Genomic DNA, 14,121 nt, shown 5'->3' with positions numbered 1-14,121 from the left:
CGATGCTTGGAAAAATTGGCCGGTTTTTGCTCCGTTTGTAGATATGTTATACTTTTCCGTGTTGTCTGATAGATCGTTGGCTGCGTCTCGCGCTAGTTGATCAGCTGGGATCCATACCATCAAAACTATTTTCTTATTGCTGACCAAGGCGTTGTTGCGTTGTTGCCGTGTTATTGTTGGCATTTCGAGAACCAAATGCCAAAACTGTCAAAAATTAAATGTAAAATGCAAAAATAAGGCTTTTTGAACATATAGATTTTTATGAAAGTTTTAGATAGAAATGTCAACAAGCATTGAAATGAGTCTGCATGAAGCGACAAGATAAGTGTGTAACGCTAAATTATTAAATTAAGCTCTGGGAACCACGCGGAAGGTCGCGGTCGCATCAACGCATCTATGTATTGCGAATGAAAATCGTAGGGTCGAGGCTAAAAAGTTGAGGGCTGAAATCTGGATTCACAATATACTGTTGATTGATCAACCCGGGTAGTAAATGATATCCAGCAATTAGGGATGTAGCTCAGCGACTAGGCATTTTCTTGTTGTCACCACTCGTGCATTTTGTTACCTCATGTGGCCGACACGCGCGACCCACGCTGCATTTCGGCCAATGCGTATAGGCCTATATATAATTCCATTTACTGTCATCTTGTTAATGAAAAGCTCAGCATATGGTGCAATCACTGATAGACTTTGCACCGTTGGACATTGGATAATAGCGATATAGTTTCATCAATGAACAAACGAACATTAACACTTACACAGTGCAAAATGCCTCAGTCGCCAAGAAGTAACCCCATCAATACGTACCATAGACAGGCTTGCAGACATTCAGTCCTTGACTGTTTGTTTGTTTGCCCGTTCGATATATTTTCATATTATATTGAAAATTAAAGCCACTCGCTATTTCTAAGCATTGGTTAGCGAGTGAAGGGCTGTGATTCAAACGTGTCAGCAACGGTTTTGAATTGTTATCATAAGTGGCATTGTGATCCGCGTGAATGCAGGTAATTATGCACGGATATCGAATCGACTATTCAGATTAGATATTGCAGTAGCAGTCGTCGGTTTTTTATTTGGTGAATTGATTCTCCAACACCGTTGTCAATTCGGTTTTACTCTCGCTGTTTGATGACACAAAGTGGATTCGGCACGAAGATTAGACTATTCAGTATTTTACATCGTTAATTCAAGTATACTAATACGAATTCCTGGCTATGCCAAAACTGCCAAAAATAAAATCCCAAAAAAGCCGATAAAAAGCTATTTTTGGTATTTTGAGCATGTGCGAAAATTATCACGGCCTGGTTCTTGTGTATCTAAGACGATGCTATGGCTACTGCCCATCATCTCATACGAGTAAGCGGTGTCTTATAAAAGCCGTGTTATAAGTCGGCAACTATGGCATAAAAGGAAGAAAAATGGTCTGGTGTAAATGACCATAGTAGTCGACAAACACCATGATTACCTGAAAACAAACAAACGACGATGCTATTCGTTGTGTGGCGCTTTGTAGATGCAGTTTGCTTAGCAAGTGATATGTGGTGATCGTTACAGCACACAGGAAATACATAGTCGGATTGGGACGTTAACTTTATAAGTCTTATACGCTCGGAACGTACAGGAGAGTAAACTCATTACTGCGGTATTCTTCCGGATGTTATTACGTTTTGGTCGATTCAGCTGTAGGTGCATTGTATACAGCGACCAATTTCATGGCGTGTGTATTACGATCCTATATCGAAAGCCGGCTGGTGCATTTTATATCATGTTGGCATTTGTAGAATGATTGAAGTCGCCTGAACTCAAAATCGCAAGAATCAGTCAGGTATAGTTGAATTCTATGCATTTCCGTCGCCATATATTTGTAGCCGTGGTAAGTTGCATTAAGGTTGCACTTAATAGAGGGGTGCAAGACTTATAGAAAGTCTAACAAGGCTATTTTTGCACCTTGCTTGTACAGAGAAATATGCACACCATGCACATATGCATACATGCACGGATAGGGATCGAGCGTATGTGTATTATGAGTCGATGTATATGCCGCATAAACATCAAGGACCAAGGACGTTCTATTCCTGACAAACAACAGTCCATTTCAACAGTCTATCCCATTGACACGGTTGCCCTCTAGAATAGCTACTGACTTGCTTAGTTACTTGCGAAATCGCATTGAGTATGACACATAGATATGACAAAGTTGTTGAATTCAAATGTCTGCCGGTTTGCTTTCGTTGCGGACAAGTCAGTTCCTAACGCGATGAAGTGAAACTTAAACTCATTTGGATCTTGACTTTTCAGCAGGAATTTTATTTTAATCGCCCACTGATGCAGGATCCTGGAATTTCCTTCATACCTCCGTGAGTATATCTGGCGCTCTGCATTTGTGCGTGATATTCTTTCCGGCCAAGTTGTGTTGCTAAAGCTAACTTTGATTGCGTGTATATAGTAAGCATTATCATTATTATATTCTTTATTCACAGTAGAACTGGTAAATACACACATAATCCGGGAAGCAACCTGCCTCCAAAGGAAAATGGCAAGATTGGAGTAAATTTTTAAAATTTCAGTAATACATCAAATTGTTATTCCTATGCAATACATGGAGAATTGCAGTAGATGAAGTATTGGCAAGGGTTACAGAGCAGAGGTAAAGATGATTGAAAATGAAGAATCGAAATTACAGAAATTATGCTGTGATTCACAAGTGTAATTTTAGTCCAGCGGTGCATTCAAGGTCTTCCGAAGAATGTGCACAGTGCCCAATAGTGTGATCTTTTGGATCATGTCGAATCGGACGTTACCCGGAATTTGTTGGATATGTCTCATGAGTTTTTTGCTTACGACCCCTGTAGCACCAATGACTATCGGTACAATGTTTATTTTGCATCGCCACATTTTCTCACATTCCATTTTGAGATCTGCATATTTGGAGTGTTTTTCTGATTCTTTTTGCAGTATGTTGTGATCAGATGGGACAGCCAGTTCGATGAAGAAGCATTCTCTTTTCTTTTTTAGTTTGACGATTATATCCGGGCGGTTGCTCCTGATTTCGCGGTCAGTTATAACTGGTACATCCCACAGAATTTTTAGTTGTTCGTTTTCTGTCACTGGTGATGGGCTGTGATCGTACCAATTTTTTTGTCGAAGTAGTGATGTTGAAATGTTTGCATAATTCAAGATGAATGTAGTGACCAATCCTATTGTGTCTCCATGTGTATTCGCTAGCTGCAAGTGCACCACAGCCGGACATGAGATGTGCTACAGTTTCATTTTGGTTGTGGCACATTATTATTATTTGCGTTGCAGGGAGCGGGAGTTTGCATCATGAAAAATGCTGATCGATATATGTACAAGTGGGCGGTGCTTGTATTTTCGACACTCACATGTTCGTTAACTTGGGGTCTTGCGTACACAATTGGCGTGTTTTACATCAGTTGGCTCGAAAAGTTTCCGGAGAGTAATAGCAAAGTAGCAGTAATCGGAGGAATCAACACTGGAGTTGCGTGTTTATTCGGTATGACTTCTACTTCCCACATTCTCTACCGTCACTTACGTGTTCTTATTAGAATCATTGATAGAGAATCAATATTTATGAGTATAAGACCACGCTGTGATGTTGGAAATGCGTCTTTTTCTCGTGACTGAGGTTTTGATATGTTACTTCTTCAAATATTGTGAATTGAAATTTCGCATGACATGTCGATATCTGTTGTGAAATATGCTGGTATACACTTGATGTGTATGGAAAGAGTCTTCCTTGTTCATTTGTTAGTGTACAAACTAATTTCAAGTCCTCGATAAACGACATCGGTGTTGCGAGTTGAATGTCAAAGACGAAATCAACTTGACGCTTGCATCAGCACAGTGTACATTGATAAAATCTTTGTATTTGCATGACCCAAATGCATCAACTAGCTCGTGAAAATTAACACAGTGTCATATTCAAAGGTCCGCTGTATGATGTTATCAATACGCATATTGGATATCGTAAAGCCGGAGCCCTTGGCGGCATTTGCATGGCTGCTGGATACATAGGTAGTTCCTTCGCTACCAATGTATTCATGTTATGTTTCTTCTATGGAGGCCTAATGGGTAAGTGAATATTATACAGTACTTATATTTAATGCACCAACACTAAATAACTTATTAAGCACTAACTAACATCTTTGCATCCATATAAGTTGAAATGCATTAAAGGTTTTGGATTCGGATTGGCCTTTTTTGGAATGTCGATAGCCATCAACAACTACTTCGGTGAACAGCGTACCTTAGTGGAAGGCATGGTAACGTTTGGTGCTGGTGTCGGGGGATTTGGATACACCATGCTCAGTCGATATTTGATAGACATTTATGACTGGCGAGTAAGTAATTAAGTATACGATAATTTACTTCGTATACCATTTCCTTAAATAAAACCAATCCCAACTATCTCATTGGCAGTGAGTAATGAGAAATTCATTTTACGATACCGCTTCGGGAAAGTGCGTGCTTGTGAAACACAGGTATGGCGGGGAGCTGATGCAACCGCGACAACGCCACATCCATATATCTCGAATTCCTCTGCTATGGTCGTATGTCATCATGCCCTGGCATCTACATTTTATTGATTTCTGCATAAATCGTATTCAGACTGGGAGGGTAACGCTCCGTAAACTATTCATTTATTCGTGCCGAGTTTATATAGGTTTCAAATTGTTTTCAATGACTTAGCCGCACGGCACCATAGCATATAAAGAAATACCAAAGAATAATATTATTCTCCAGGGCACACAAGGCCGGAAACGACGGCAGGCACCACTTAAAACTGACTATAGTAATAATTCGTGCAGGGAGCGTTGCTTATACTCGGCGCGATCACGCTGCACTTGGTGCTGTTCGCTCAATTGTCATTCTCGCCCGATGATTTGCATTGCGTGAAACTCGACTGGATGAGCGAAGGCAGGGAAGACCCGACCCCAAAGGAGGACGCTACGCTGACAAGTGACGGTGGTCAAGACGGAGATGACAACGCCTCGTCGCTCATTAACTCCCATGGTGTCGATGTTCGAAACGCATCAGGTAGTATAGTTGTTTCAGTTCGGCATTGGAAAATACTGTGCCGTTACGGTCATGTGGCAGCACGCAGTTCGCGGTTACTTTTTCAGAATAGAGCGTGTATATCGGCTTTTGTCGTGTGTGGACTGCGATGATGCCTTTTATTTCCAATATCCACTTGAAGTAGTTTTGACTTGTCGTTGAAATTACTACTTTTATTCATCATGATATGGCTAGAATTCTACGACGGATTTCCTTTCTGCCCTTCACCTGGGTTTGGGATCAGACCAGCTCAGGTTTAGATCACAGCTGGCCGGGTTTTGGGGTACAGCCACGATTAGATACGGGAGCCTTCGCTGCATCCAGTGAGCTACGGCGGCGTACTCGTATTCTCACTCGTTTGAACATATATATATTGCTGCTAATCTGGGATTTGATTAAGGGGATCTCATCAGAAATGTATGCGTCATTGTCAATACTTTAGCTGGTCTCGTGTCTAACTACCGTTAGGATGTAACACGAGTATATATGATACTGCATTGTTGTATTAATCATCAGTATTTCATTAACCGTAACCACCCTCAGAGATGGTCAAAGTAGTCACCGTCGCTACTCAAGTAGAAGTAGAAGTAACGCCGGAATTTCTACTCAGGTATAAGTAGGAATGGCGGTTTACAAGTAAGTAAGTAGGTTTCTACGTCTATTTTTGCCTAAAAAACTGAAAACTGTGAAGTAGAAGTAGTCTAAAATCATAACTACTTAATAAGTAGTGCGAGTAGGCAAAATCTACTTCAAGTTCTTAAAAACGTAGAAGTACTTCGTTACTGACCACCTCTGACCACATTATAGGTCGGGTCATACTTACGCTGGTATCTGTTAATGCCGTTTAGCATTTAGATAGTTTGAAATTGCTTTAGAAAACATTACATGGATCAGGCGATGCCTGGGATTGTTCAAAAATCCAGTATTTCTGTTAATGGCTTTCGCGGAGCTGTTTTGCTGGATCGGGACGTATGTACCTTTCGTGCAACTTCCAGAAAGAGCCAGGTTTGTATTACCATGCAGTCGGATTAATATCTGCCCGATATAGCAGCATCAGTAGATATCACCCGCATATTCTCCGCGCATGCATGCATGCATGCAAACTACACAAACAACGGATATAGAATATAACCCCATTCTCCAGTTTTGAATGCACGAATGCTCGAAGAATTCACAAGCGTATACTACTTGTATTTTTATAGCATATATACGCTTGTCGTAGATATATTAGTCCTTTTCATCCGTGGAATGATTGGCTGTGAGTCCAGACATGGGGTGATTACTTCATGAATGTAATCGATTGCGATTACGATTACTTCCGACTGACGCGATTACGATTACGATTACGATTACAGCAAAATCAGGAAGTAGTCGATTACGATTACGATTACATTGGAAAAGTAATCACGATTACTCACGATTACATTTATTTTGCATCTTAGAAGTTATGTGTGAAGACAATATATGGATTGCGCTGAAAAGGTCTACCTTCCTTTAAAAAAGATGCGTCATTTGCTTGTTACGTCATAATATACCCATCGCCCATTTTTATAGAGGACGATTTATCACATCTAACGATTTGCATTCTTGCCAGGTCCATGACTGCCGCACCCCAAATTTCCCAATATGGTAGGGAGCGAGCTCGAAGGGGACTCAAAAGTATTTCGTAAACCAACATAAATTATAAAGTAATATCGAGAGATTTAATTAACTCGAAAATTTCTCTCTAGATCAGTGGTTCTCAACCTTTTTCACCTCGCGGACCGGTAAAATTTCAAAAAATGTCTTGCGGACCGGTGAACTTTCGAAAATTTAAATGAAGCCAAAATGAAAATATGCAACCGTTTTTTGCAATTATATGGTGCTAGAGCGTGACTTTTAGAAGGTTTTGATCGTAATAAATTATTATCTTCATGAGTCTATGCTGAGTCAAGGTACAATAGCCTTGTCCAAATAAACGTGCTACTGCCGAGAGTCGTTTACAGTCTTTCGCGGCGAAGGTCGTTGGTTTAACCGACCATGGCAACTCGAATAATATTCTTCTCTTTGACAATATCGAGAGAAGAAGCGTTTTGGAGTCGAACCAAGCACCTTGTCGTGCTACCTTGCTCATTGCTCCCTATCACCAGACGCAGGCTACTCTAGCAACTAAGAATAAAATGTGCTGCACTTACGGCAGATATACCGGCCATCCGCAAATCCGGGCCGAAAAAGCACTTCGTACGCCCACCACAAAAATCGTTGGTCTTGGGCCGCAACAGGGCGATGAGCCAAACTTCCGGAGGCTGTTTTTACCGTACTTGTGAGCACATTCCTTCTACTCAGTGTAAGCAGAGAATCTATGTCAGGGGTGGCCAACCTTATTGACATTCAGAGCCGCATTGCGACTGCTCATGTAGTCTACGGCCGCATTCCAGGGCGTAGTCATAATGAACTAGCTGGACGCCATATACCCATGTTAAACTGTCTATGTGTATTTCCAGTACACTCAGTACCAATCTCTTTAATGACATAGGCTTACTCTACGCACCGAAATGCCGAGTGGTCAGTGGTCATGCCACGGGACCGTCGACAGTCGCGCGAAGCGTGAAAAAATTTTCAGATTCGCTGATGAATTTCGTCATTAATATTAGTAGTTTTACATATTACTGATCAAACATTTATCCTTTCTCAGCACATGTGATCTGATTCACCGGTAGAGTTGATGGAGGGGGTGTTTTCGAAAATTTAGGGCAAGTTATAAATGATGATACATCTTCGGCTGAGCCAATTGTTTTTAGTCACTTTGTTACATGCTTTTATTTTTTACCTCCCATCAGGATTGTCAGTATAGGGAGGAGAACACGATTCCGAGCTGGTATTTCTATATGAGGCGCATCATTTTCCTCTACTGTTCGCTTCTGTAGTCTGTACTGTAGGGATCTGATTGCAAAGGACGCTACTATATTTAAAAAGAAAATGATGTCTAGGTGAATCGCGCGGTTCAAGATTAATTAAAATCTCTCAAGAAACCGGGAGTTAATTCGTAAATTCAAATTGCATGTCGATGGCCGCCAACACATACTAACTGAATTGCGTGTCCACGGCCGCAGGTTGGCCACCCCATGTCTACGTAGCTTAATCACGCCAATAGCGAAAGTTTTCGCTCATTCATAACTGAATCGGTGGTCTCGCTGGAGAGTTTTCGGCACACATTGTTGAGTCCCGTGTTAGCTAAAACTTCATTATGTGTTATTACGCCGTGGCGCGGTAATGGCTGACTCCGAAATGCCTATTTCTATAAATCACGGAGTAGGTCACCTAATAAGCAAGACGTTTAGTGACGCTAAATCGCGCTAAGTGCGAAAAGAAATTGAAAAATGTTGGAAAAAGTTTTAAAAAAATATGCTATGATATATGTTCACTTGCAAAATAATTTTGGGCCCCTTTTAAGTTCGTCCCTCTCCGATTGGACGGTTTGGGATGGTCGGGGTAAGTTATCGTAGGCCCCGGGATGGTCCTGCACAAAACGAATGATCGCGCAAACTGCGCTGTTTAGCGGAGAGTCAGCTCGTATATGTTTTGTACTTGTCGCTCGCATGTAGTTAAAAGACATGTCTTGAACTTCAAGTCAAATCGAACATGTTTCTAGCCCTAATCTTACCTCACGAAGTTCTAAATAAGATTAGAATTTGATGTTTTATTTATTTTACCAATGGACAAGTCTTCAACATTGCATCTTGAGATAAAGGTATAAAATTGCAATATGTCTGGCGGACCGGCGGGAATGTCGTCGCGGACCGGCACCGGTCCGCGGACCGGCGGTTGAGAACCACTGCTCTAGATAACCTTGATTTCGAAATTCATACGTCTCCCCCTCAACATAAGAAGCACACATAAATTATAAACATAAATTATAAAGTAATATCGAGAGATTTAATTAACTTTAAAATTCTCTCTAGATAACCTTGATTTCGATATTCATACGTCTCCCCCTCAACATAAGAAGCACACATAATTTATAGTAGGGTAGCATTTAAAACAAGTGGTTGTTTAAACACTTTGTTTAAAACATGTTTTAAACAGTGTTTTAAACAAAGGCTTTAAAAAACTACATAGTGTTTTTTAAGTCGTAAAATTATGCCATAATTGTGTAAAAAACATGTTGTATGGGTCTACGGGCAATTACCACCCGATTTAGCCGACGTACATCGATATAGGATGGTTGGAACCCCTCAAAATAGTCGGTTAAACAGTTATAGTACAGATATTTCGTCAAAGGAGCTATATTTACCCTGTATTTTCAATTGTCAGAGTCAAACCCCATTGGTGACGTCAGGGCTTAAAAAACAAAAACAAAAACATGTTTTAAACACGGGGCTTGTTTTAAACATGTTTGCTTTAAATTGATTTTTGTTTAAATGCAACCCTGATTTATAGTATTAGGCATTTAGGCTCCAGTCAATACCGTGCCACGACACACCAAAAGACATATGCAGTTTCAACCAACACGCGAGTTCACGAAGGAAAAAGCGTGGCCGAAACTTAAGGTAGCCATTAGGTATCCATTGTCAATAGCAGAAGCTGGGTGGTCGTGAATAATAGTCAGGTCCTTCCAATCTGAGCCCACAATGCAAATGCCACCCGGGCACCCACAGAGCATTAAAGACATTACAATTTGTATGTGCGTCTCTAGAAAGTGTTTCATATAGTCTGCTACGTTTTGGATACAACAATATATTTTGATTATATAACAGACCGGAGGTCATGAATTGACAACATACACTAAAGTAGAGGTCTCAAACTCAAATGTGTTCGCGGGCCAATTTCCTAGTTTTTGATGACGCCGCGGGCCGCAGCATCAATTATAGGGATATTTGATGCAAAATTTTCAAGTAGGCCTTATTTGACGGACGTTGTATACAGACATTTCACAAACATCGTGGAAATGTAATTGACTATTGTATTATTCACTTGACACGGAAAAATCACGTTTTAAAATATTTGAATAAAATTGATTTTGTGGCGAGCGTAATCTTTTTAATTAATGAGTTATAGACATCATACGAGAGGGATGCATCATGACATTGTAAAACTGTCGGGTTATTATATTGCAGCTAGTGGAACTTTGACCTGCCACGATTTCATGTACAATATTTAAAAATATACTGGAAATTGATCTGATATCAGAGCATTTGAGCGGTGTGGCCTAATCCCGGTTTTGATATAGTCGTGATAAGTATAAGCTATTGTTATTGCCAAAGTCAAATTACATAAGCTGATTTAATTTGTCTATTTTAAACAAGATTGTTGAGATTTCAGTGATTTTTATAGTAGTTTTAAGATGAACTTTAGGTTATTATATCTAAAAAGGATATGCCACTTGAATATATTGTTTATTACTTAAAATTCTAAAATGCCGCGGGCCGCGTGTTTGAGACCTCTGCTCTAAAGTAACTATAGCAAGATACCAGACGTTATAATTAGGAATTACGTGCCGCCAGCTCTACAGGTAAATCTGAATATCGGGGGCAGAGAGAGGATAAAAAATTAATAATAATATAATGCAATTTCCAATCTTATTGACGAAATTCAGTTTTCAACTTGAAAATATCATCCCATAGGTGCCAAAGACCAACGTTTGGACTGGGGGACGAATTGCTGTTTTGGTCCTGATTCTAGTTACAACCCACGCTAACATGATATATCTCTCTATGACGGCAGGTCCCAATGTTGAGTAAAGAATTGTGAAATAACGATTGGCGCCCGTTTTAAGTAGAGTCATATGAGAATAAGATGAAGAGAACATAAAATTATGCCTTCAACTTAATACAGATAATGTACTGCAAGCTGCCGTTACAAGAAACGGCAAAAACGGCTCGGTTATGATATATATCAGCCGCTGTTGATTTTTAATGCTTCGTTGCGTAAACCGTAATGTTTTATTTGATGAGTACAAAATTTCAAATCTTTGTCCGGTGTACGTACTACATAGGCGTACTGCTCGCCAAGCAGCTACGGTCAAACTGCGTGTAACTAAGCATAACCAAACATCAATACACAAGTTACTATTTCAAACTAGGCAGAGTGGTAATTAATTATCTTGCTGCGAGGTACTGCCGTGTGGAACGTGTTGATAACCTGATATACAGCGCGGGTGTTCTTGCAATCACACTAATGTACGTACATGGAATATCTATTTACTGTGGATACTTCTTACGCAATGACTAGCAAAGCTAATAGCCTACTTCTGACGTAATAATGAGCAATGGCATTTGAAAATCAGACGTTTGTGCTATCACGAACCTGGTATAATATCTATTCCTTGTTCACGAATGTTCAGTTTATGTCATAGTCCTGGTACAAATAAAAAGTATTCGTTCTTTCACAAAGAAATCGATTAGATATGGGAAGTAGTCGATTACGATTACGATTACTTCGGAATTTTATCGAATGTAATCGATTGCGATTACGATTACTTGAAAATGCTGTAATCGTCGTGATCGATTACGATTACTAATCGCGATTACCCCATGTCTGGCTGTGACGAGTGAGACGCGACCAGCGTTCACACCAGAATAGTGATAATGCTGCGTTAGGTTTGATGTTGGAAGTATGATTTGCTATTGATATCTTGAGCTAGCAAGTTTGGGATGAATATGAAATTGTTTTTTGTTAGACTTCTAGGCATAGACGGCACCACGGTAGCATGGATCGCTTCGTCATCGAGCCTGGCCATGAGCGCGGGTCGTCTCGCTGTACCTGTGACTTGCAGTCTGTTCAATATACATCCTTTTTACGCGTATGGGTTCTCAAATGTATGTGTGCAACCATTCTGTAATTAGTGAACACCATGAGTTCGATTGCAATTCCAATCTTAATATTTCAGGCAGTCGCGGGTTTGCTGACTGCACTGAGTCCGCTCTTCAAAACGGATATTGCACTACTGTGTTACGCGATATTTTACGGATTCTTCAATGTGTCCGTCCCGCTCATTCGCGCCAGTGCTGCTTTACTTCTGGGCCCGGAATTATTTTCCGTGGCCTATGGCTGGTTAATTGCGATCAACGGCGTCGGATTGTTCATTGGACCCGCTTTGGCAGGTAAATTCCTCCGGAATATGTGGAAATATCCAGGCAATGACGTCCCAGTCATTCAGAATCGTACGAAAATCATAAACGAATGGACAGTTGGGCACAAGCGCGGGTGGAGTTGTCTCCCATATTCCAAAGGTTGCTATTATGACGTATTAGTCGTTGGCTACGTCACAGTGGAGCCTAGTCACTATTAGCTAACGTCATTATTGAAGTATTATTACATTCAAGTTTTGTGCTGGCTGTTAGGCGGTTAGGCCTATATACAGGGTTACTATAACGTCCTGATTACGCAGATTTGTCCTTATTTTGTCCTGACTTTCGGCAAGTTAGCCTGCTGTGAGGCGCGTGGTAGGAGTCAAGTGAAATAGAGCTGGTTAATCAAGACGGTATTGCGGATGGTATACCTCCCACGGCTACTGTCAATGATAACTTGGTGCAGCCTTACACAAAGTGTATAGGCAGCCAACATTTAACACACCATTATAATAATTAATATATAGCCTACTCCCTCCCATATTTCGGCGATAACTTTTCTCGGATTAATTTCAGGTTTTCTCTGCGATATTACGGATACATACGACACGTCGTTTTATTTCGCCGGTGCCTGTCTTATGACAAGCGGGGCTTTAGTTACTCTCCGGAACAAAGCGGAAGGCTACGCGAACAAATCACCGTGAATGGAAAAGGTGTCACAGTTTCTACGCGGATAGAAGCACGGTGCGAAACATGGAACGTCTGGATCAAAAAACTCGGTTGATAAAAATCTACTGACACGTAGGACATGCCGCGTCAGCATGCCGATTGATGCATGTTATCCTGATTGCCTACATTACATTATGAAACAGACCTTGGATATTTATAAACGTGTTCAGTTGGACGAGGATGGACAACTTGGACACGCAGCCCTGCCTCGAAACACGTTCAATATCAATATATTTGTGGGGACGTGTCAATTTCGAAGCCCCTCAATTTTCATCCAAGCTCAGCACATACTCACTGTGATATGGTAACCAGCCAGACGTAACTCAGTGATTAGTAAACTGTGTACCACATTCTCTGGTGAGTCGCGGATACTATTCGAATTACAGTACTGAAGGGACGAGCGGCGCGTCAAATAAATAAAAAATCATGTCCGAAATGTCTTTATAACGATTGAGGAACAGGCGGCTAATGTAGGCAACGTCCAAGCGACCTCAACCAGTTGGGAGGCACGAAGAGTTGTTCCAAAGCCTCACATACTTCATAGACGACAAGATATTAAAAGAGCCCGTGACAAAATGGTCACCTAGCGATCCCAGTGGCAAAAGACGCGAACACGTCTTCAACCATCGTCCTTATATTATTATTCATCAGAGATGGACCTTTTGCCAGAACGCTCGATAAGTAGGGCGATTTATTTTGACCTAAGAACGGAAGATTTTTATCTAAATATCGGAAAAGTTTTACCTAAAATTCAAAGTTTTGACTGTTTTTGACCTACAAAACTTATTTTGACCTCACGTATGCAAATTAGGTGTTTTCGCACATAATGTGAAAATTGTGGTACTTATCTTCATTTTTGGTGGGAATTGTCTGTCCTAACGAAGTAGTTTTCCTCAAATAACGTTTTTGACTCAAAAACTGACAGATTTTTAAACGGAAAAACAAGTATAACTGATTGGTGGTACAAAACTTGAACACGGCTTTTAACAGTAAATTCATATTTATTGACTCGAAGAACTTTTCGCGAAATCTGGCCCCATGAAGAATTCCAGTATTTACATCACCTATTATGGTAGAAATAATTGAAATTTGTTGTAGTACAGCGGAAGATACTTTCCTGCATTCTCTGGTACAAAGCGTCTGTCTTTACGAAGTAGCTGGCCAAGAATGGAGAAAGAACGTTCAACAGCATCAGTTGTTGGCTGACAACGCTGAAATTGTGCGTACACTGCTGCAGATTAACATTGGGACGCAACAATGCTGT

General features: G+C 40.6%; 1 protein-coding gene across 2 annotated transcripts; it reads left to right on the top strand.

Moving 5' to 3' along the window:
* Window positions 1-1,552: 1,552 nt before the first annotated feature.
* LOC145437518 (monocarboxylate transporter 9-like) lies at window positions 1,553-13,293 on the top strand. Of its 2 annotated transcripts, XM_080314782.1 has the most exons (10): window positions 1,553-1,828; window positions 2,305-2,360; window positions 3,310-3,517; window positions 3,952-4,095; window positions 4,201-4,364; window positions 4,833-5,061; window positions 5,955-6,084; window positions 11,738-11,876; window positions 11,948-12,161; window positions 12,705-13,293. In XM_080314782.1, exons 3-10 carry the CDS (start codon window positions 3,328-3,330, stop codon window positions 12,830-12,832), a joined length of 1,338 nt encoding a protein of 445 aa, XP_080170908.1. In that variant the 5' UTR covers window positions 1,553-1,828; window positions 2,305-2,360; window positions 3,310-3,327; the 3' UTR covers window positions 12,833-13,293. The 2 variants fall into 2 exon arrangements, with proteins under 2 accessions (XP_080170908.1, XP_080170906.1); XM_080314780.1 differs by lacking the exon at window positions 1,553-1,828 and having other exon boundaries at window positions 1,852-2,360.
* The last annotated feature ends 828 nt before the right edge of the window (window positions 13,294-14,121 follow it).

Source organism: Botryllus schlosseri, chromosome 4, assembly GCF_051294905.1.
Source record: "Botryllus schlosseri isolate E-star chromosome 4, Bs_hap1, whole genome shotgun sequence".
Taxonomy (NCBI): domain Eukaryota; kingdom Metazoa; phylum Chordata; class Ascidiacea; order Stolidobranchia; family Styelidae; genus Botryllus; species Botryllus schlosseri.
The sequence above is the reverse complement of the archived record's forward strand: the minus strand, read 5'-3'. Positions and strand labels throughout refer to the sequence as shown.

Excerpts from the sequence above, each read along its gene's own strand:
- LOC145437518 (XM_080314782.1), top strand. The coding sequence starts at position 3,328 with ATGAAAAATGCTGATCGATATATGTACAAGTGGGCGGTGCTTGTATTT. Across the intron at positions 3,518-3,951 it reads TGGAGTTGCGTGTTTATTCG|GTCCGCTGTATGATGTTATC; the intron begins GTATGACTTCTA and ends TCATATTCAAAG. Across the intron at positions 6,085-11,737 it reads CAACTTCCAGAAAGAGCCAG|ACTTCTAGGCATAGACGGCA; the intron begins GTTTGTATTACC and ends GTTTTTTGTTAG.